Genomic DNA, 23,741 nt, shown 5'->3' on the forward strand with positions numbered 1-23,741 from the left:
TTCTTGAATAAAATCTGGACTATTAAATAACCTTTGGAAACAACGTTCGCCAATCGTGTCCATGGTTGACTCCACGGAATGGGATGGGATTGACCACCCTCCGTCAAACTTGCTCCTTGCTCTCGGCGTTGACCAGAAATCGTAGCCGGACGCATTTTGTCACTGCCTCATCTTACGCGACTCCTTTGAAATGATCCAAGCGTTCTCCAGCGAGCGGTGCAGTTTAAACGGAATTCATCAAAAGTTTCCGCTTCCCTTGTGCGATCGCTTACGGTTCTTAGACCGCGAAGTGCGAGCTGAAGAAAAAAAAATGGCAGTGGTTTAGCTCTGGTTAAACCTGGAGGATTGCGAAAGCAACGAGGAAATAGAGAGAGAGGCGATGGAGAGCGCGCGGCAGCGGCGCAACTCCACTGCGCACGCAACTCCGGCACGCAACTCCACTGCCCTTGGCAGCCGCTTTAGCCTGCTCACTCGTTGCGCAGGCCAGAGCGGCGGCCAAGGCCAGTGGAGTATATTTCTCCTCGAGTCTTTTATTTTCCTTGTCAATGAAGTCTTCTACTACTACGACCGGCACGCAACCAATGCGCCGCTACTGCGCATGCGCAACTGGCGAGCGCGGCGGCGGCACCTCTGAGTCACCCGCGCAGCGACGGCGGCGGCGCGCCAGCTGTGCGCCGTGCGGCGTCACTGCTTCTCGCGCATGCGCAGTATGGCCTTGCCTCAGCTCCGCGAAATGCCTCGGCGACTCGCGTAGCGTTGCTTTCGCAACAAAAATGGACGGTCGAAGGTTGAGTCCTCCGCTTGGTTCTTCATCTGCATCCGACTATACTGTGAAATCATTCAGTTCTGCAGCCGATGTTTCGATTCTCTTGTTCACGTTTCATTCGTCCGTGATATGACGTTAAAGAACCCCAAGTAGCCGAAATGTATCTTGAGCCCTGCACTTCGACGCGTTTCTCTGTTCTTTCATTCTCTCCTTGATTGCAGTCCTAACATAGCGGTTGAGTGTCCGCCGAACGCTTGGTGCTGAGTCCCAACTTCTACGCTACGAAAGAAAAGACGCATAACTGCCTCAATTTGTAGGTGGACGGCACCGCCTAATCACAGAGCGATTCTGGTGTCCACTAAATGGATTGGAGAAGCTTTACTGAACTCAAAGATCAATGGGGTGGGATTAATGTCCCCCTAACGGAGGGCGACCTTTCCCACCCAGTCCGCAAGATTGGCTTGCGGGTTCCTGTCCCGCTCCTTCAGGAGCCTAAGCCAGCCTTCTCGAAAGGGAGCCGGCAGAAGGTCTTTTGGTGGTGGATTTTACTCACAGTCCCATAGGATGCGTTCGTCTGTCGCAATGTAAGCAGTTGGGATCGATGGGTTGTAAGGATTTTGGAGAGAACATGGGGGTCGTGACTGTCTTAGCTTGAGCTCTACGTAGGTTTCTGCCCTGCTTTCTGGTAAGGTCCGGGTGAGCTGCAGGGTAAAGTTTCCGTGTCTCACGGAGTTGATTCTTCATTTCTGGGTAAGTGAAATATTCGTTGATGTGGGACTCCGACACACACCCGCGTCCCTCTCGGTTTGCTAGAGCTCGGGCATATCGGTTCACCTTCCAGTGTCCCGCATTTTCCTCGTGTGCAGGGACCAAATTATTTTCTACGAGGCTTATCCTTCGCCTGTGTTTGATCAGTCCTGCGGCTGCAGAGCAAATCAGGCCTTTGTTGTAATTTTTGGTCGCAATCTTAGAGTTGCTAATTATTGTGTCTGCGCTGTCGTTCTTGAGAGCGAAGGCAATGGCTACTTCTTCGGCCTGTGTTGCTGAAGTTACTACTGGTCCAGTCATCCAGTTACAATTCCTAATCAGAGGCTTCGCACAGACGGACACCGCTGAAACCCGAGGAGTGCGGCTAGATGTCCTATCGCACTAAACGTTAAGCGCCTGGGAAGAAAAGAGAGACGTCGGTTATAACCTCTTGCAAAAGCGCTCGTCACTCCTTGGATAGGAAAACCAACCGGTCTATAATTTTGCCTGCCTAGTGCAGCTTTCCAGTTTATTTCGGTTGTCTTGTTCGGGTTTCACTTGACGCTTATAGTGCGTTTAAGCGCCGTTGGTAATCGGAATTGATCCTGAGCTCTGCACTACGGCGCGCTTATCTGTTCTCTCAATCCTTCCTTCACTGCGATTGAGGTGTCCACCGAACGCTTTGTGCTGAGCCCTGACCACTGCTCATACATCGTGCATCTTCGCGTTAAGATCAAGGGATCAAAAGTCAAACATTTTGTACTGCGAAACACTTGTAGGGTTTGCACTCAAGAGATATTTTTGCTGATAACTACTGAATAACCTCTTTCATACGAGCTTTGTAAATTATACTAGTAAAATAAAAATAACAAGAAAAATTGTTTGCGCTTCCCTCCTTGACGATTCACTTCTAGGTTCCACCAAACTGTTAATTTATTCTACTCTTAGCTCTATAATTAGAGAATAAAAAACGAGCATTTGTGTTCAAAAATGACTGACCACATTCAAAGAGGGAGCACTCTTTTCAAAACCGACTAAGAATCTCCTATGACTGGCTACACATCCAATCTTGGAGCCGTCCATCACACTGCCACAGAAGCGCTGAATTTATCGAATAACTTTAACCCATTCAGCACGCGAAAATTTATTCTGTGTTCTTCCTACATTGTTCCAGCGCTGCGATTAGCAATGTTGAACAGTTAACAGACGAATGCTATCATGCCGCAGCAGCGAAGACGTGTTTACGTGCACAAAAACAACTGCACTTAATGATAGACGCCTTCACGGCCGGAAAGGTCGTAATGGGAGTGAAGGTTAATGCTGAAGACTCCAGCGGGGAATTCGACCTCTGTGTCGAAGTTAGGAGTGTCGTAAGTCTGTCTCTGCGTTCCATCGCAAATGTCTACTCTATTCGCAGGAGAAATGCTTTCCGATTGCCCGTGGCTCCCGTAGCACCCGCAGTCACGAAAGTTGCATTCTAAATAAGAAAAAAAAATAGTTATCGTGGTCCCTCTGTTTTAGAGGTGAGTAGCTATTTAGATTAATGAACAACATGATACATCTGCGGAGTGCCAGTGGTGAAGGCGTGAACGGGGTGTTCTGAACTGTCCTAAACAGGCACTTTAGATATGCGGCTGAGTCTTTTTATTATTAATTTATTTTCAACACCTCAAATGGCCCCGTGCAGGGGTTTTACATGAGGGGTGGGCATTCGTCATGAGAGATTAGTTTTCAATGAACCGCTTGAAGTGTAGCTTGGTAGCTTAGTAGATGTGTGAATTGACTGTGATGGAATTTAAGTTCCCTGCTATGCTCTATACATTAAGTGTCTAACGTTCTTCCGATTTTTCTTCCAAATTTATATGGTATGCATGAGTCATCACCTAGAATGTTTGAGTATTTCGAATAAGATTACTACATGGGATTATACTACTCCAAGCCTCTGATCCACCTTACTCCCCCACGAAACCGATTTAGAGGGCTACAGCAGCGTTTTTTCTACCTCCTCTGATCTTACTGAAACTTTTTCAGTCCGCTGTACGCAGTTTTCTGATAGTTGTGCCAAATTTCGCTGCGGGGAGGACAAATTTTTAAATTTCCCGCTTCGTGGCCTCAATCGGCGAGATTTTGCAGGCAACCTTGTGTGTGGGACGTCACTGGATGCTAATGCTGGGCAGAATTTCGAGCTGGTTTTTCGTCATTTCGTCAAACTAGTGATCTAACCTCTCACCTACAGTCGCCAGTTTGGCGAATCAACGCGGACACGACAGGTTCTATGGCAGTATCCCTAACGTCCATGATACAGTCAGTCGTGACCAACGTTTTTAGATCCCTTTCAGTTTGCAAGCTCCCCCGCGCCGCGCCCGAGAAAGCGGCCCCCGTACGCTTCCACTCACCGCGCGGCGCTGCTGTCGCTGTCGGCCCGGAGGCGCCGGAGCGCTCGCGCTTGGCAGTTGCTGTGACAGCCTGTTCTCATCCGCGATAACATTGGGAGCGAACACGTCGAACTCAAATTTGCTGTACTTTTGGAGCTGTCACGTTGAAACTTCAGCCTCATGGTTAAAGAAATGTATCACCTGGCTAGTAAGGGTGAGATAAAGAGCAGGCTGATGCCAGTTCGCAAAAAACCAATCGTTTGCATTGCGCTTTATCGCATCACGTTTGCGACGTTTAGCGCTGATGATATGCGTATGTTGGAGTAGAGCTATCAATATTTCTTCGGGAGAATGCACGAAACATTAATGAAAGGATAAAACTAGCGATGTTCCGCTTCTAGATCAGTCACGAAATTCCGCGCTATATTATCAACGAAGCACCGCAGATGCGAGCAGCATTTTGCACGTTCTTTAGAATTCCAATTTCAGAGAACACAAGTATAAATGCAGACACACTTAGCTGGATGCAGGGAAGGAATAAATATAGAAGAGCCTTTTATTTGCAATATGACAGCACAGACAGGAGCAGCGTACTGCACTTTCATTTTTAGAATGTTAATTTCATTGAACACAGACAAGCATTAAATGCAGACACACTAAGTCGGAAGCACGGAGGGAATGGCTACTTGAAGGCGAGCTTTTTTATTTGCAATGACAATATTTCTCTGTTCTCCAGCCGACGGTTCACGTCTCTCGCCTAGAAGTGAATGCGTGTCACTATGACAAAATGCAGCACTTGGCATGTAAAAGTGGCCATATGCTCTGCACATCCAAGCCGAACAAGGTTTTGCAATTCAAGCTCGTCTAGCAGCTCCCAAGAAACGTCCCTTTCAAAAACGGGACCTTCCTTCAAAGAAATCGGGATTGCTTTGTTTACAATGTTGGTAAACTCTAGCATCTTTTTCGTGGGATGCTTTAAGCACCCTTGCTTGAAGCTTTTGTATACTGTAAGATAAGAGTCACTGCCAACAACTGGCACAGGACAGCTGATATCTTCCATGCTGATATCTGCTGGCTGCTCCAAATCAGGCGGCGGTGACCATGGCGTAGACGCGAAGGGCCACGCTGGTCGGGCAAACAGCGTGGCGAGCGCCACCGCACGGAAGGAAACGGAAAGGCGACAATCCGCGCACCGCAGCTTTCAAACTGAAAGGGATCTAAAAACGTTGGTCGTGACGTAATCTTTTTGTAGAAACCCAGTTCCGATTTCGTTTTCCTGGTTTTTGCTCTTTTTAACACTCCTACTTGGTATTTTTAAAAACGGTTTTCTCCACCGGAGTGAGAGCACTATATGGAATGGGCTGTGATTATCAACTCAATTTATTTAAAAAAAAACGGAGTTGACCTTTAATCTATTTTTTAGGTTTAGGCGACTTGAATACAACTTTCAAGTTTGGCTGTTTGGCTGTGCCCTGTGATTAATAGTCTATCCGTTAATGACATCACGACCCTCTCGATCGCATTCATAGGACGCAGGGAGTCCTCAGACCACTGCTTGCGCGGTGGTGCAGCGGTTATGCGATGAGCCACTGCCCGGCAGGTGAGTGCTTCAAGCACAGCCACCCGCCGGGCTTGAGAGGCCCAGGTTTCTCTTCCTCAGCTCCCGCTCGGCCCATGCACAGGCCACACGAGCATTAGACAATTGCTTGGAATTTATTTCAATTGACTTCACAGCCACGTACCACGGGCGGCAGGTAACCCACAACCCAGCAGGTAGCGTGCCACGTGCCGTAGTCGCCAGGTGTGGATGACGTCACAAGGTCACAGGACATCTCTCGACCAGTCGGAGAATTTCGTGAGAGAGAAGCCGTAAATTCTTTGCGAGATAAGAACCTGAATGCTGTCGTATTAATTTTTGTTTTATTGTTTTGTTTTATTGGGCTCTAACGTCCCGAAGCAACTCAGGCTATGAGGAACGCCGTAGTGAAGGGCTCCAGAAATTTCGGCCACGTGGGGTTCTTTTGACGTGCATTAATATCGCACAGCACATGGGCCTCTAGACTTTTGCCTCCATAGAAATTAAGCCCCCGCAGGCGGGATCGAACCCGCGTCTTTCGGGTCAGCATGTCGCATTAAGAGTGTCGAACGGTAAAAGATTTTTAAAACTTAGCGATGATATTCTGTTGTTTGCCCAAGAGCTTCAGTGGGCACCTCTTTTACGCAAAGTTTCTGAGACTCCGGGCACATGTCAGAGTCAGACAAGCACCTTTCTGAGAGAGAGAATGATGACATTGATGAAGCGCTGCGTGTGGATGGATAAGTGCTTAAAGATGGTAACCTGTACTAAATAAAAAAATTAAATCACGTAAAATGAATTACACACGGTCTAAACCGAATGATCACCTGCACAAGTGTGCGCTCAACACTGCCATATGCCCCCACCTGGGAAATGTTTATTGATTGCCGGGGTTTAACGTCCCAAAGGGACTCAGGCTATGAGGGACACCGTAGTCAAGGGCTCCGGAAATTTCGATCACCTGGGAATGTTAAACATCTACTGACATCGCAGCACAATGCACGGTTCTCTGGAATTTCTCCAGCGCCGAAATTCAAACGCCCGGGCAGGGATTGAATCCGCGGGTTTCGGGTTAGCAGCTGAGCGCCATTACCACTGCGCAACTGCGGCGGCCTGAAGAGGAAACCCCAGCGGCTAAGGCAATCGGCCCAATGCTGGAAATATATTGGCAAAGGCCGGTCCTACAAAAGAACAGAGTGAAACCATCCATTTGCAATATTGGGCCGATTACGTTGCGTCTGGGAATGAACTTCTCACTTGGGAATGCACTTGGGAATAATGTAAGGTTGCATAGCACAGGGAACTCCAGACGGGTGTGTAGGACCTGAAAGGGAAGCTCCGACACCTGCGGTTCTAGCACGAGTAGAAGGAGGTTCATGTACAGTCTCCAGCGAAAAATATTAGCACAGATCATTGGCGATCAGAATTCATATATCTCACCACGCGGCGCTGCGGTACGCAGACCTGCCTAACGGGCCGTTTCCATGTTTGCAGCCTAGGAGGGGACGGCAGGAAGTAAGCTTTATCAAGCGTGCGCCGCCCGAGCATTGAAGTGCCGACCCTACGTGACTGTGCTTGCGGCATTTATTTTGGCTCGGTTATCATGAGCAAAGATGGCTTCTTTTTATTACTGTTTTTTTATGTCCGCGATGGTTGGAAAAAGGAACTCGCGGGAAGAAGAGATGATAGCGCTGCTTTTAGCCAGTAATTTTGCTGTCCGTGGCAGTCCGCTGAACCCCCCTAATACCGTAGAATGGGAACGACCCGGCACTTTCGTTATCAGCCTCTTCGCCACCCGCAGCGCCACCCGTTATCATTCCGGCGCTCTGGTGTTCCGTCACGTGTGCTGATCTTTCTTACCCGCGACTGTAAGTGCAATACGTATGGCCTATTCTCAGTCTTCAGAGTTTCCTGTCCATTCTGAGTCAGGCTAACAGGGCTTCCGCTTGTGCATGTGCGTCCAAAGTTTCCTGTATCTCTCCGTTCAGGTTCTCAAATGAAACATGTTCAATATCTACCGTGTCTGAAAGAGCAGCTGATGCTGCATCGCGAAGAGCTATGCCGTCACCTACTATGTTGCGATGATGAGAAGCCCTGCAGAGTGTTATTCAGCCCCTGCGAATAGGTATAGCCAATTCAGTTGATTTAATCAGATTACATAAGCCGAGGCAACGCCGGAAGGCATGAAACAATCACTTCGCGTTTAGTTTATTGCATTCCGTTGTGTCTGAATATCCTTTCGTTTTCATGTTTATTTGAGTGTTGCAACTTGGTATGGTACACGGTGGTGCGCAGGCGAGTCGTGCCGAGAAGGGGAAGAATCTCATCAAAGGCAGATCACTTGAGCAGCATGTCGAGCTCCCTGATGATTGTACACGGACATCCATTAAGGGCCACGAAGGTAGAAAGGAAGGCAGATGCGGCGGCGGAGGCAGCAATACCGTGGAGTGGTGTAGCTTCTGGCTTGCGGATGTACCTACGCAGGTAAGTAAGTAACAGTGGCCTCGCACGGCGCAAGTGGTGCGAGTAGATAGAGGCGGACCATATCAAGGCGTGCGCCGGTTGGAAGAAAAGAAGTTCTTATTTCATTATGATCTCGAAACGACTCTCTAGCTTTACTTTTCTCTCAAATTTATTTACCCTCACATTTTTTATTCCTCAATTTTCATTCCAATCCCCTCAAAATCTCTCAAAATTCGTTGTTCACTTCCCGAGATTCTTCCATTTTTATTTATGAGCCGCTTGAGATAAACCTGAAAGATATTTTATCCTGTTTGGGCCTGCATTAAACCTCGGCCAATCCCCCACCATGGGTATGTGCCACCGCTTCAGGGGCAACAACAACAACAACAACCCGAAGACCGAGCCTTTCTTCCACGCGGCTCGGGACGCTTCCTCTTCATCGCGCGCTCCCATCGTCCAGAGGTGGCGCTGCTACAGAACATTCTGGGCCGCTCCTTCACTGCTCTGGTCAGGACGAGGAGACGACCGGCAAGCGAATCCTGACTCACCTCGAGGAGCGCCGCATCTTGCACCGGCTGCGGCGGGAGCCCGGGGCATACAGATGCCCATCTCACGGCTTGGGGCAGTGTGGCACGACGTGGCGGGCCTGGTGTTCGGCCACCTGCTGGTGCTGTTCCTCATGCTGCGGCCCGGGGTGCTCCCAGACCACCGGATGAGCGACGGCTGCCTGGCCTACCCGTACACCGCCCTCCACAACTTCGAGTTTGGGACGCCCTTAGGCAAAGGAAAGTTTGGAAACGTATACCTGGCGCAAGAGGAGAAAAGTAAATACGTCATTGCATTGAAGATTACGTTCAAGTCCCAGCTGAAGAGCAAGAATGGTGTGCACCAGCTTCGAAGAAAGATCGAAATTCGGTGACATATCAGTCATCCTCATATCCTGAGGCTATATTGTTACTTCCACGATGAGACTACGGTTTACCTTATTCTAGATTGCGCACCCAAAGGAGATCGATACAAAGAGCTCACCAAAGGAAAAATGTTTCACACCAAAAAATTCGCGACTGATATCCACCAAGTTTGGAAGGCGCTCCAGTCCTTCCACACCAAGAAAGTCATTCACCGTGACATAAAACCAGAGAATATCCTGGTAGGTTACAACGGTGTGCTCAAGACAGCAGACTTTGGCTGGTCCGTCCATGCTCCGTCTTCAAGGCGTGAAACCCTGTGCGGTACTATGGATTCAATACAATCTGACGCACGCAGTTCCCTCACAAATACACTGCATCAATTGCTCAAGTTTTGTTTTGTGATGAGGAGTTATTTAGTGCTTACAAGTTGTTTTTACAAATAACAAATTCGGCACAAATAACCAAAAACTGCGCAGAAAGTGCCATAAGAGTTTTAAAAAAATCGATGAGTTAGAAAAACTTTGTACTTGCCGTTTAAATCAGTTTAGTCAGTGAATTAAGCTACATTTGAGTGGTTGGTTTAGTATAATCACATATGATAATCCAATGCAACGCACGCATGCATGCGATATGTTTGGGGTTTCGCTGGGAAAATGCAATCACATATTAGACACTTATTGTATAGAGCATAGCAGGCAACCTCTATGCTACCGCACTTTGTTCATTAAGAATGAGGTAAAGAAGGTCTCCACGTGTTTTGGCCATTTCGATCATTTTAAATATCGAAGTATATACCAGTGCACGCTCCCAAAGCAGGGTTGCATAAATCGTGCTGGAATTTTAGTGAATAACTGAATACAGATTTTGTTTAAAATTACAAATGTATCAATTCGAAACGTATATTAAAAACATTGCTTTCGATATGTATCGTCGACGAGTGTCCACAATTGGAACGAAGCTAAAAGTCACTTTGTCTGATACAGATTCGTCTTGAAAGCATCCTCCTTTTTGTCTTAGAATGTTCCTTTTAAATGCTTTGCCTCCATGTCGCCAGATGCCTTCTCCCCAGGTGCATGCATCATATAGGAGTCTTCTGGGCAAGCACTCATGTACAAGTCCACTAGAAAGGTTAATCTATAAGGCACTACACTCAACATTCTTAGTGATCCATGAGTATGACATCACTTCCTCTAGGCTTGCCCTTTCTTTAGGCTCGTTCTGCAGCAGCCTAGAAATGAGATCCTTGGCTTCATTGGAGACATGAGCAGGGAACTGGAGGTCCAGACGTCGGATCCTGTCATAGGTAGTTTTGGCGGAGATCGATTCAAAAGGAGGCTTTCCGACTAGGAACCCATAGATCACAACACCTAGAGCCCAGAGACCCACTCTCTCGTCGTAGACGCTGTTCTCAAGCATTTCGGGTGGCAAGGAATCCATGGCACCGCACAGGGTTTCACGCCTTGAAGAAGGAGCATGGACGGACCAGCCAAAGTCTGCTGACTTGAGCACACCGCTGTAACCTACCAGGATATTCTCTGGTTTTATGTCACGGTGCATGACTTTCTCGATGTGGAAGGACTGGAGTGCCTTCCAAACTTGGTGGATGTAAGTCGCGAATTTTTTGCTGTCAAACATTTTTCCTTTGGTGAGCTCCTTGTGTAGATCTCCCTTGGGTGCGCAATCTAGAATAAGGTAAACCCTAGTCTCATCGTGGAAGTAACAATATAGCCTCAGGATATGAGGATGACTGACATGTGACCGAAATTCGATCTCTCTTCGAAGCTGGTGCTCACCATTCTTGCTCTTCAGCTGGGACTTGAACGGAATCTTCAATGCAATGACGTATTTACTTTTGTCCTCTTGCACCAGGTATACGTTTCCAAACTTTCCTTTGCCTAAGGGTGTCCCAAACTCGAAGTTGTGGAGGGCGATGCACGGGTAGGCCAGGCAGCCGTCGCTCACCCGGTGGTCTGGGAGCACCCCGGACCGCAGCATGAGGAACAGCAGCAGCAGGTGGCCGAACACCAGGTCTGCCACGTCGTGCCACACTGCCACCAGCACTGAGATGGGCACCTGCATGCCCCGGGCTCCCGCCAGCAGCCGGTGCAAGATGCGTGGATCCTCGAGGTGAGTCAGGGTGCGCTTGCCGGTCGTCTCTTCGTCCTGAAAAGAGCAGTTCAGCAGCGGCCCAGAATGTTCTGTACCAGCGCCACCTCTGGACGTTGTGAGCGCGCGAGGAAGAGGAAGCGTCACGAGCCGCGTGGAAGAAAGGTTCGGTCTTCGGGTTGTTGTTGTTGTTGTTGCCCCTGAAGCGGTGCCACATACCCATGGTGGGGGATTGGCCGAGGTTTAACGCAGTCCCAAACAGGATAAAATTTCATTCAGATTTGTCTCAAGCAGCTCATAAATAAAAATGGAAGAATCTCGGGAAGTGAACCATGAATTTTGAGAGATTTTGAGGGGATGAGAATGAAATTTGAGGAATCAAAAAGGTGAGGGTAAAACAAAATATTTAAAAATAAGCATCACTAAATAAATTTGAAAGAAAAGTAAAGCGAAAGGGTCGTTTCGAGATCAGAATGCAAAAACAACTTCTTTTCTTCCAACCGGCGCACGCCTTGATATGGTCCGCCTCTATCTACTCGCACCACTTGCGCCGTGCGAGGCCACTGTTACTTACTTACCTGCGTAGGTACAGGGTCCGTCAAAAGTTCCCAGGCCACATGGTCCGCTTTTCATCGGTATATCCTGGCACTTAAGATTCCGATAGAGCTATCGAGGTTCTCAGACGGTAGAACGATCCTTCTTCTATTCTCTACAGATATTTTGAGCTTCGAGGGTATCTCAACAGCCCGACTATGCTGCTCAAAAGCAAACTGTGTGGCCTTGGAACTTTTGACGGATCCTGTACATCCGCAAGCCAGAAGCTACACCACTCCACGGTATTGCTGCCTCCGCCGCCGCATCTGCCTTCCTTTCTACCTTCGTGGCCCTTAATGGATGTCCGTGTACAATCATCAGGGAGCTCGACATGCTGCTCAAGTGATCTGCCTTTGATGAGATTCTTCCCCTTCTCAGCACGACTCGCCTGCGCACCACCGTGTACCATACCAAGTTGCAATACTCAAATAAACATGAAAACGAAAGGATATTCAGACACAACGGAATGCAATAAACGAAACGCGAAGTGATTGTTTCATGCCTTCCGGCGTTGCCTCGACTTATGTAATTAAATTAAATCAACTGAATTGGCTATACCTATTCGCAGGGGCTGAATAACACTCTGCAGGGCTTCTCATCATCGCAACAGAGTAGGTGACGGCATAGCTCTTCGCGATGCAGCATCAGCTGCTCTTTCAGACACGGTAGATATTGAACATGTTTCATTTGAGAACCTGGACGGGCAGACACTGGAAACTCGTGATGCACATGCACAAGCGGAAGCCCTGTTAGCCTGACTCAGAATGGACAGGAAACTCTGAAGACTGAGAATAGTCCACACGCATTGCACGTACATGAACCTCCTTCTAGGCGTGCTAGAACCGCAGGTTGCGGACCTTCCCTTTCAGGTCCTACACACCCGTCTTGAGTTCCCTGTGCTGTGCAGGATTACATTATTCCCAAGTGCATTCCCAAGTGTGAAGTACATTCTCAAATGCAACGTAATCGGCCCAATATTGCAAATGGATGGTTTCACTCTGTTCTTTTGTAGGACCGGCCTTTGCCAATATATTTCCAGCATTGGGCCGATTGCCTTAGCCGCTGGGGTTTCCTCTTCAGGCCGCCGAAGTTGCTCAGTGGTAATGGCGCTCAGCTGCTAACCCGAAACCCGCGGATTCGATCCCTGCCCCGGCGTTTGAATTTCGGTGCTGGCGAAATTCCAGAGACCCGTGCATTGTGCTGCGATGCCCAGGTGATCGAAATTTCCCGAGCCTTTCACTACGGTGTCCCTCATAGCCTGAGTTTCTTCGGGACGTTAAACCCCCAATAAAACAAAACAATAAAACAAGTCTTAATCGACAGCATTCTGGTTCTCATCTCGCAAAGAAGTTACGGCTTCTCTGTCACGATATTCTCCGACTGGTCGAGAGAGGTTACGTGACCTTGTGACGTCATCCACACCTGGCGACTACGGCACGTGGCACGCTACCTGCTGGGTTGTGGCTTACCTGTCGCCCGTGGTACGTGGAAACGTTTGACGAATTCTGTTTAAACTGTACCGCTCGCTGGAGAACGCTTGGATCATTTCAAAGGAGTCGCGTAAGATGAGGCAGTGACAAAATGCGTCTGGCTACGATTTCTGGTGAACGCCGAGAGCAAGGAGCAAGTTTGACGGAGGGTGGTCAGTCCCATCCCTTTCCGTGGAGTGAAGCATGGACACGATTGGCGAACGTTGTTTGCAAAGGTTATTTAATAGCGGAGATTTTATTCAAAAAGATGATATGATGAACTAAAAAAGAAATGGTGAAGCACCTCTAATTCAGCACGGTGGGCGAGCACAAAGTACCGTAATTTCTAGACCATAGTCCGCCCCGGTGACGCAAAATTTAACATTTTAAACATGTATAGTCCGCGGACTGTAGTCCAGAAATTAAGGTACCTTCTTCAACGTTTACCAGTGGTATCGTCGTCAAGGGCCTTTCTCACAAAAAATAGAACATTATAGATTATGGAACAAAAAATTAAACACTGATTTCTGAGGCTGGCGCATACTCTCCGCACGCTTGCAAACTGCGATCACAGAGTTTTCTTTTTGAAATCAGGCGTTTGAATTTAGGGGCCCAAAAAAATGTTGTTTCTTAATAAATCAAACTGTTTAACCAATATAGACGTCTTTTGCTATTGCCGCCACCGGCTCCTAAGGTTACGTGTTTAAAGAAGTTGTTTAAATTCAAGTGCAGGCTTTATTTGCTCATAGTTCACTTCATAAGGGAAGGAAATGAAACAAGCACGGCAATGATTACCAAGAACTGCTATGTCGTTTGGGCCGTTTCCCTTTAGGTACACATTTACACTGCAAAGCACCTTGAAAAAGTGAGAATGTACAACGAATGAACCATCACTCGGGGACAGCTGCGTGAGGGCCCTCTCATGCTACACCTGTCAAGACAGGTGCCAATTCCATCAGAATCGAGAGCCTAAAAGCGCTAGTGAGCAGAAATGCTTACGGAAACAAGGAACTGGTCACATCGCACATATGGAAGCCAAAAGTTTTTTCTTGTTTTTTTTATTTTTTTTTTGTTTGTTTTTTTGCTTTTGGTGTAATACTGGTGGTTGCGATTAATACGGGACTTACGGAGGCCTTTTGTTTGGAAGCCACAGCCAGCCTGTGGTTGGATTTACGTGTACTTTCTGTAAAATTATTTAAATGTTAGCAGAGCTTTTTTGTCACTGTGACCAACACGGGAAAAAAAAAAGGAAAAAATGCGGCACGACCCGTCATATGATGCGACAATTAGAAAGCTGCTGGATTTTCCCTCTATGGTTACTTTGATGCTTTTACTCTTATCAATGCTTATTCTAGGCCGAGGCTTGACACACAGGAGAGAATTCTTCTGCAGAGTGAAAATGGGCGGAGGCGGTAATATGAGTGGCGGGTGGAGCTTTTGGAGGATGCAGAGGGGTAGGAAGGCGGATCGAGGGTGGCAATGAGTGGGTGGGCAGATCAAATACAACATCTAAACACAATCGGCCTGATCTCTTACCTACTAAGAATTGAATCACTGGTAACTTTACTTCTACTGTGTGGACTTCATGATGCATAATTACCACACTTTCTTGCAATGCACATAACAAATAAATTAATATTTCATCATTATATTTCTTGGGTAATTGGGGTGTTCTGGTTGTAACAAGCACACAATATCACAATTCCAGCCTTCTTGCGATACATCAACATAGGTGCAGCAAAAATTGGAGCAGCATCAAGTGTATTCATGATATTTATGAGCAGCAATTGACAAAGAGTTGCTGATTAGCTCCTCCCGTGAAATTAGCCTGCAGCCAATAGACAAATCAAATGGTCAAATTCATGCATTCACCACTCACCAATAAAAATGGATTTACAGCTCAAAGGGCATCAGGCCTGATGATGTTTGACGTAAAATGATGTTATTTAGCCAATGTTGCTTTGTAAGCTGCAGCATTGCGTTTCTCGCCAGTCACTATCATTAGATGGCACAGTCATAAGACACGACTGTGAACACAGGAACATGAGTCGCCCTACAAACAGCGCCGCCTAGAGTGCGATGCGAGTGACGTCAAGTGCGGGGTTCCCGCGGCTACGATTGTTAGACAAGCTTATGCATCCATGCCGGCGATCACATGTCGCCTGCTCCACCTGCTGTTCCCGACACACTACGACCACTCATAAGAGCGGCGGGAACATGAAGGGCTGCCTGAACACGTTGGCGTGCATCGCGAGGGCATATCCTGTTTAGAGTAGAATGCCAGAATCTCGGACGGCCGTTTTCGTGGATGACCGGAGCGAGATTTAAAAAATCAGGGCGCGTTGGATTTCCCGCCTGCTTACGTATATGCACAGCACAAAACAAAAGACAAAAGGCACAACACTCATTTTTGATGACACGTGGCAACAAGCACAGCTGTAAGTGCGCCTCTTTATTTATCTCATATGCTCACGTGCATAGACAGCGGCCATGCCGTGTTACGAAACGAAACGAAGCAACGAACGACGACACGGCGGGAGCGCGCGCTCAAAGAATAGCCGCAGAAGCGCGAGTGGGAAATGCAACCAGGGCGCTGCGTCATTCGGCATTAAAGTCCACACTGAGCATGGATGGACACGATACTTCAAAAAAGTATGTTCAGTACCGACATCCAATAGCCTGACAATGCAATGCAGGCAAGACACATTTCAGGAACTGATTTTGATACACATACTAGACACTCTGTCATCGATACTTCGAAACATTGTTGAAATCAGTGTTGTGATAGGAAGGGAGCAGACATCTGTCACTGTAAACGCGCTTGAAAAAAATAAATAAAAACTAGTTTCGGACGAGCCCACAATCGCCCCACCAGCAACACGGATCGTATGGGCCCTGAGGCACCGGGGCACGTCTCCACCGGCTGAGTTCAACCTCCGATGCTTGCTTTTTCCTACGTCCACAACACTAAGCTTCATAGGGGGTGGGACCCTGCTCCTCTACAGTTCGCTGGTTAGTCCTGGAAACTGCCCAAAACTGCTGCCCCGGGTTTCCGGATAGGAGGCGCGCCCTCTCCAAGGCTTGAGCTCCCCTGGCCCCGAGGGTTGAATCTTATTCGCGGTTCTATTTCATGTAAATCGTCATTAGTTTATTACGGATGTTTCATTTCGGTTAAAAAATTTTTTCGAGGTGCCGCGATTTCTGGCCTGCCGACACGGTTTTCAGTATGGCGTCTCGCATGCGGACGAAACATACTACCTCTTGCGATGCATTTGCTTGCCACATTTTTGATTCGAGCGTGACGTCGGTCGTTGAACTCGACGAGTACTGTGTTGGTCACTTTTTTGAGCTGCTCTGGAGGCACACCCTTAAAAAGACATCTAATGACTGTTTTTAGAAACTCAAATGACTTTCGATATTAGGCTAATATGCCTTTCTCATGACTTTCTGGTGGACTTTCCTGATGCATTCCTAGTGGCTTTCTGAAACAAATTTGCCAGCGTGGTTCTTGCGTGTTTTCTGTGTCCTTGAAACCAATATGTTGCAAACTTGTGCCCGAGCAAAACTCGAGAGCTCCCGACCCATTCACCCCTGCGTTTGGCGGCCCACACAGAGAATTTGTGACTCCCAGTAAAACCCATAGATCCGGTCCTGATAAAAGTAACCCCAAGATACTGCAGGGAATCAGAGTCACAGCTTATGCCACTAAAACAATGAGTGCAGGTCGGCGATTATCGCCCGACGTTCGCACTCGATGCATGGCGGTGAAAAAATGCGCTCGCTGCCGCCTAATGGGTCCCACAAGATATTGACTTGTGGAACCTGGTGAGACTGGTAGAGCAACTAACGAAAGCTAATAGCAGCGCAGAAAGTCCGCTTTGCCGATTTCACTGCTAGCGCCTGCTGCCGCTATAGAGTTTCGCCTCCATCGAAATTCGACCGACGCGGCCGGGATCGAACCCGCGTATTTCGGGTCAGAAGCCGTGTACCGGGGCTGATCCCCTCGCTGGTGCAGCTGTGTTCCAAGGTGGGATAAAGATTGAGTGTTTGGCTGCTTGCCGCCTTGACAGGATTGCTGGCCACCGCAACCGCAGGTGAATGCACTGCCGTCGTCGCCGCGCCGGCGCTACGGCAATACAACGGTGGGAGCACGGCAGGACCTCGATACCTCGACAATACGAACCAGTAGAACGTAGAATTGTACAAAAAAGATGTGATATAAGACAGCCGCTAACACGGCGAACTTACAAAGTAGGGGACTACTTGAAGCATCACAGACGAAAAAGCTTTCTAGTTCTGGCAGACCCGCACGCGCGCGCGCACACACACGCACGCACGCGCGCACACACACACACACACACACACACACACACACACACACACACACACACACACACAACACACACACACAGACACACACACACAATTCTAGAGGCCCGCGTACTGTGCGATGTCAGAGCCCGTTAAAGATCCCCAGGTGATCAAAATTTGTGGAGCCCCCCCTACGGCGTCCCTCATAGCCCGAGTCGCTTTGGGACGTTAAACCCCCATAAACCAAACCAAGCACACGCACGCAGATGCGCGCACGAATATTAGGCTGTTTTAGTTTCACGACTTCACGTCCGCAAACGTGAGAAGTCTACCTAGCCAACGCGCATCTCGTTTGGAACCTTTAAGGCCCGTTCACACTTGCGAGTCGCAGAGGTCGCGCGACTGTTTTGGTCGAAAAGCGACAGTCGCAAACGGTCGCCTTGGTCGAAAAGCGACAGTCGCGGGCCAGTCGCTCGGTGCTCGATTTTTCAGCCTCGCGACTGCGAGTCGCAAACCTCTGAACCAATCAGCGAGCGAGCCAAGCTTCCGGCAACGACACCGCTCGCGGGCGCGCCGGGCGACGACCTGCGCTGCTCCCAGCGGGCTGCCGTAGTCGTCGCTAAGCCTAGCCGGTTTCATATCGATGTCGCAACTGAGGGCGCTTCGGATCCTGGCCAGCGCTAGTAATTAAGATGCTGCTTTCGTCACCACTTTATCGTGGACCTTATATCATAATAATATCAAGACATGCTCGACTTCCGCGACGCCTTCAGCAGCGGAGCTAGCAGACAACAGTCGAGCCGCATGGAGCAGCAGCAGCAAAGCGGCTCTGGGAAGAAATTTGCTTTTGTCGCTGTTATCCCTTCTACCAGCAACTCGGTACTGGCCAGCGATCTTCAAAAATGATTCATTTTTTACATTCCTGTACCCAAGGGCTTGGTATGAATGCGAACAAGCAATTTTGCGCATTTTTGTGACGCCGCGGCGGCCGGCGTACTGCAGGCTCGTAGGCCGGCCCTACAGAGAAGCGCGCCTCTGTCATCGTGACGCTTGTACGACCTTGGTGCACATCAAAACCGTCACGACAACCTAATCTTCGCTCGGGTAGTTGTATTACATTGCGAATAGCAGTTTAGACTATCGAGCGCGAGTACAGGAGGCGCGGCCACAGCAGACGAAACTCTCGAAAGCGCGCGAACAACGTCATTCCCGAGAGTTTTCGCTTCAAACGAGAATCTAACGAGAAGGCGACCCGCTGGTCGCGCTTGCAAGTGTGAACAACGGTGTTGTCGAGCTGCTGCTTGGTCGCAAGCGACTGCGAGTCGCACGCCCTTTGCGACTCGCAAGTGTGAATGAGCCCTTATAGTTACACGTACGCGACGCACGCCGCGCGTTGTTCCCTAGCGACGCCTACCAACAGATACAGACGCTGCTTTAGCCACTCTAGTACAAGACGAGTCAGAACGAAGCCAGTCGAACGGTGTCAGCGCATTGTTAGGCACTATAATTCAGTGTTGTAGGCGTTACCAAAAAAAAAGTAACTAAATACGTTACTCGTTACGCTAAGAAAAAAAGAACGCGTTACCGCCCTACGTTACCTACAAAAAAAGGTAACACGTTACCGTTACCGATACCGAAAAAAAGTATCGCACGCTACTTTGCCGTTACTCAATGGCCATAAATTTTAATCAGTGCGTCTTCGCTGTAACTGTAACCTATAACTCGTCTTCTCTGCAAGGCTTGTTTTCCAACCAAAAGGTCTCAAACCCTGACGACACGCTCTTATACCCCTGCTACACGGGCGTTTCGAATGCCTTCCAACCGTATGTCATCCGACTCGACTGCCAAACCAACGCTGCTACACGAAGTTTTTCAACGGCATTCGGTTCAGATGATATTCGAGTCGACGGAGCTACGCGGAGACATTCCAGATTTTGGAATGCCTTCGAGCCCGAACCGACCAATAGCCGTCGCCGCTGCCGTCGCTTCGCCCCGCCCACAGCCGAGCGACTGCTTTCGGCTCTGTGGCTGTTCATTTCGATACCCGCTGCTCGCTTTTTTCTGCTGTTTGTTTAGGAAATAGCTCGTGCTCTGTCTGAGGGAATGCTTGAAGATAATATTACAGCAACGAACATTAACCGCGTCAGCATGAAATTTTCACAGGAGTGCGCCGATGAGGACGACTGTACTCATACTGTTGTTTACATTGCTGCGAACGAACAGCTAGTGCTCTTTTCATGACATAAAACGTAATCTGTGTTTTAGTTCTATTAAACAACCTGTTTTCTTTTTTACCAGTTGTACCCGTGCTTGTTTACGCAGTGCGACAATGTGTCGGAAGCGATGATGCGATCGCACGCTTGAGAAACACGACAGCCGGGTTGTTGACATCGAGCAGGACCGGCACTTCTCGTTTCTTGTCCCGACTTCCTCCGACGTGACCAGTACTTTATTTCAAACTACTTCATGCAGAAGTATGTTTGGCGACCATTCGCTTTAACTGGAACGGCCTAACTTGTTATCCACAAGCTAGCGACGGCGACGACTGCTGCTGGCCGTGAAGCCCTACTCCGCAGTCTGGGTCACATCGGCGTTTGCCGTTGATCGTATACGTGCCCTGCGGTGTAAGCAATAGTTGATTTCAGGTCGCTGTTGCCAAAACTACACTCGGTGACCATTTGCATTCGCCAAAGCTTGTGATTCGCTCTTCACAACCACCGCAATCACAGATCCAACCCGGCGGACTCGCTAGGCCTAGTCGTCGCGGAAGGGAAGGGAGCCGTCGTCGACTGAAATTAATTTGGCAAGCGCTTATCGCTGGTGAGTGTTCAGGTGTGCACATGTGAAATGTAGCCGTTCGTATCGCTCATTTAGAAGCGCGAACATATTCACACGGCCGCCTAATCATCGTGCTTTCGCTCAGCCGCCGACAAGGCTGACCGTCCGCCGATCGGATTCGTCGGTGTAGTTGGCCTGACAAATCTGTTCCATTACAATGATATTATAGTAAACTAGATATTTCACTATAATGCCATGTTGCTGTTGAGCGTGATATATACAGTGTCGTTGTCGGACTAGTGTGACCGCCGCCGTCGTCGTCGTTCTACACTGAAAACGAGCTGATGCTTTCGAATGCGTTTGGAAAGTGTCGTGTAGCACCGCGGGAGTCCGTCGAGTCCGAATGTCATTCCAATTCTCGAATGTCATTCGACTCGGATGTCATTCGAAAGCTGCCGTGTAACACAGGTATTATTCTTCAAGCGAATGGAAACTCCGGATGGTCGTACTCTGCTTGCAACAGAGTCTAGGCAGGAAAAGGAGGGAGGCCGTCCTTAGTCCCAGTGCTGTGGGGCGTGCGTTGTTCCTTGTTCTGGCTAGGGCAGAAAGGGGGGGGGGGGGGGGTATTACTATGACGGGAGAAAGTTGGAGCGACAGTGTTGTTCAGCAGAAAATTTTTAGAAAGTTTAGTGTGAGGTAACTCACTACTGCCCGCACAGAAATTAACAATGGCCCATTTCCTTTTTTCCTCTACTTCGGTGCTACAGCCGGTCGACTGCAATCCCCTTTTCTGTGCTGTACCATTGTACTCTTTCGACGGCTCTCTTGGGGCCATCTTGAAGTAAAGTGACGACATTCCTGAGTTTACACAGAAGAGGGAACTTCTTCCACAAAGCATGCGAGAGTGTCACCTGGGAACGAGACCTTTTGGCTGGAAAACAAGCTTACCGAGAAACTGACTTACAGATTTCTGCAAATGGTCCATTGGTGGCTGGGCAAGCGTCCACTGATTAGAGAGTTGTGTGTGTGTGTGGTTTGGGGGTGAAGACAAGTGTGTGAATGCGTGTTCGTGCTTTTTTTTTAGTTGAGTGCGTCTTCAAGGGCAGGTGTTTTCTGGCATTCATGCGAGCCGCAACAAGGGTCGTCGAGAGCACCCGTAGGTTTCGTTTATTTTCAACATCAGTGTCGGCATTTTTTTTTCTGAAAAAGAGGCGAAGGGGGACAATTGAAATAAAAAGTAACTAGTAGCGTGACACCTCACGTTACCGGAAAATATTAACGCAAGTACGTTACGCGTTACAATTCCGAAAAGGCAACGAGTACGTTACTAAGTTACCGAAAAAAGTAACGCGTTACCGGTAACGCCGTTACTTGTAACGCGTTACCGACAACACTGCTATACTTGCACAAAACGCTACTTTGTCAGGCTTAACAGCTGGAATATCGCCCTTCTATCTGAAAACAAAATATATTTGTCACTTGAAACTTTATGCGAGGGCAAGAATGGGCAAAATGAAGGCGAATACAACAGTTTAAAGGGCGATATCGCATCGAGGGATTAGAGACGAAGCTATTATCGCTGTGAAGCGGGCGGGCAGGGCGCCGCCATGTTGTCAGCGCTACGTACTATCGCGCTCGAAAGGGCTTGCAACCCGCGAGCGTGTGGCCGCAGGGTTTTCGGAAGCATGGTGGGGCCGACAAGCGGCGCGCCTGAAAGCTAAGTGGAAAGGATTCTGCTGTTCCAGCAGCCAGGCGCATCCCCCGCGTCGTCTGCTCATCGAAATCTGAGCTGCTTAATTCTCACAGGTGCCTTTGCGTGTAGCCTTGCGCAGGCGTTGTTTCATGCTGGGGCCGACGTCTTTATGCTAAGGCCGGGGCGTAAATATGAGCTGAAGCACCGAGTTTTCCAACTGCAATGTGCACTGCTCCTCCAACGCCGGCAGAAATCGTCAAAACCGCTCCAGCCGTACTGTGATTCAAGCGCGATTTGGCCCACGGTTTTATCGGGCATGACAGGTGAAGGCAAAAGGAATGAAACAAAATCAATACGGCCAAGACCAGACGGCACAGAGGAGAAGACTAAGTCGTGGAACAGCAAAATTATTTTCGTTTTGTTTTCAAGCACGTCGCTTGTCGGCTTCACCATGATTCCGGTGAGCGTTCCAGCCACGCTGCTTAAGGTTGCAAGTCATATTGAGCGCGATAGTACGCAAGCAGCGCAAAGAACGCAACGCAAAAATCCGAATCTCACGTACAGGGGCGATGGAAAGAAACGTGAACAGAGCGGAGCCTAGGCGCACCGCTGTGCGCATTTCTTTTCGTCACACTTTTACTTCGGTCGAAGGAAAAAGACGCGAGAGTCGCCCGTGAAACATCATAGGACGACACTAGAGTTTCCCTTACCACTCAGGTAAAAGCGCGATGAAAAGGAATTCGAACAGCAGAAGCTACAAGAGGGCCGTAAGGTTCTCTGGGATTACACCCGGCACCCTGTAGACCGCGAGCGTAGCCCGATGGGAGACGCGGCCCTCCCACGCATGGAGAAAAAGAAAACTGAAGAAGCGTCCGCGAGAACCTTGAAGCCTAGTCATAAAAAGTAAAAAGCATGTAAAAAGAAGACAGCCCCTTTCCCCCCTCGTGACCATATCACGTGATGGCGTGCTGTGATAATTATCAGCGCCGCGCGGGCGCATGCGCGGACCAGCGCGGTTAAACAAACCATCTCTCGAAACGCTGAACGCGCTCAGGCGTGCGCCGCATTATGAAGTGCTGTGTGCCCGGGTGCAGGAGACGCACAGAAATCATTTCTTCGGAGGTTTCGTTCCACCGGTGAGTGAATATTTGTTCAATAGTGCCAGCGGTGCAAGCATGCGCTGATAGAAAAGAGCCGAATGGGTATTTTTTTTTTTCAATATTGCCCGGCAGGTTTCCGAATGGTCCTGCAGCTAGAAAACGGTGGGCTGGCGCTCTGCAACGTTCGGATAATTGGTTACCGACGAAATGGAGCGTTGTATGCTCCCTGCATTTTCGTGCAGAGGACTTCAAGGCTTCGACACGCGACCTTCGCCGGATGACAGAAAGTGCTGCGCCATCGCTGTCGCTTACTTCAGTAGGCCACATGCGTGTATACCATTATTAATTAACAACTGGGGTTTTTAGCTACTTGCTGACTGTCGGCATAACTGCATGACGGAATCTTTGCGTGCTAAGTCGCCCTAATATTTCAGTGAGAGTGAATGCTTCTATAACATGCGCGACTGCAATGCATTAGCACAATTTCATTGCACTGTGTACAGCACGTTCCGAACTATCGCGATACCACCTGACACCAGCCGGGACGAGTTCTGCCAACTACCGTTCGTGGCAATGCCATGACATAGTAATGCTCATTGCGCACTAGCCGCCGCGGTGGCTCAGCGGCTATGGTGCTCGGCTGCTGACCCAAAAGACGCGGGTTCGATCCCGGCCGCGGCGGCTAGAATTTCTTTGGAGGAGAAATTCTAGAGGCCCGTGTACTGTGCGATGTCAGTGCACGTTAAAGAACCCCAGGTGGTCGAAAATTCCGGAGCCCTTCACTACGGCGTCTCTCATAGCCTTAGTCGCTTTGGGACGTTAAACCCCATAAACCATAAACCATCATTGCGC

The 23,741-nt window shown here is 48.9% G+C and overlaps 1 protein-coding gene and 2 pseudogenes across 1 annotated transcript in view; 2 read left to right on the plus strand and 1 right to left on the minus strand.

The window, feature by feature from the left end:
- Positions 1-5,469: 5,469 nt before the first annotated feature.
- On the plus strand, positions 5,470-9,924 carry LOC149357195 (aurora kinase A-A-like; annotated as a pseudogene).
- A 48-nt stretch (positions 9,925-9,972) lies between these two features.
- Positions 9,973-15,985, minus strand: LOC149357196 (aurora kinase C pseudogene; annotated as a pseudogene).
- Positions 15,986-22,787: 6,802 nt separating this feature from the next.
- Positions 22,788-23,741, plus strand: part of LOC149357197 (uncharacterized) — a 58,875-nt gene continuing 57,921 nt past the window's right edge. Inside the window, exon 1 of the mRNA XM_089576532.1 lies at positions 22,788-22,925. Coding sequence (XP_089432658.1) covers positions 22,788-22,925 — 138 coding nt within the window. The remainder of the gene's footprint in view (positions 22,926-23,741) is intronic.

Source organism: Amblyomma mixtum, chromosome 3, assembly GCF_055824585.1.
Source record: "Amblyomma mixtum isolate Tamu chromosome 3, ASM5582458v1, whole genome shotgun sequence".
NCBI classification, from domain to species: Eukaryota; Metazoa; Arthropoda; class Arachnida; order Ixodida; family Ixodidae; genus Amblyomma; species Amblyomma mixtum.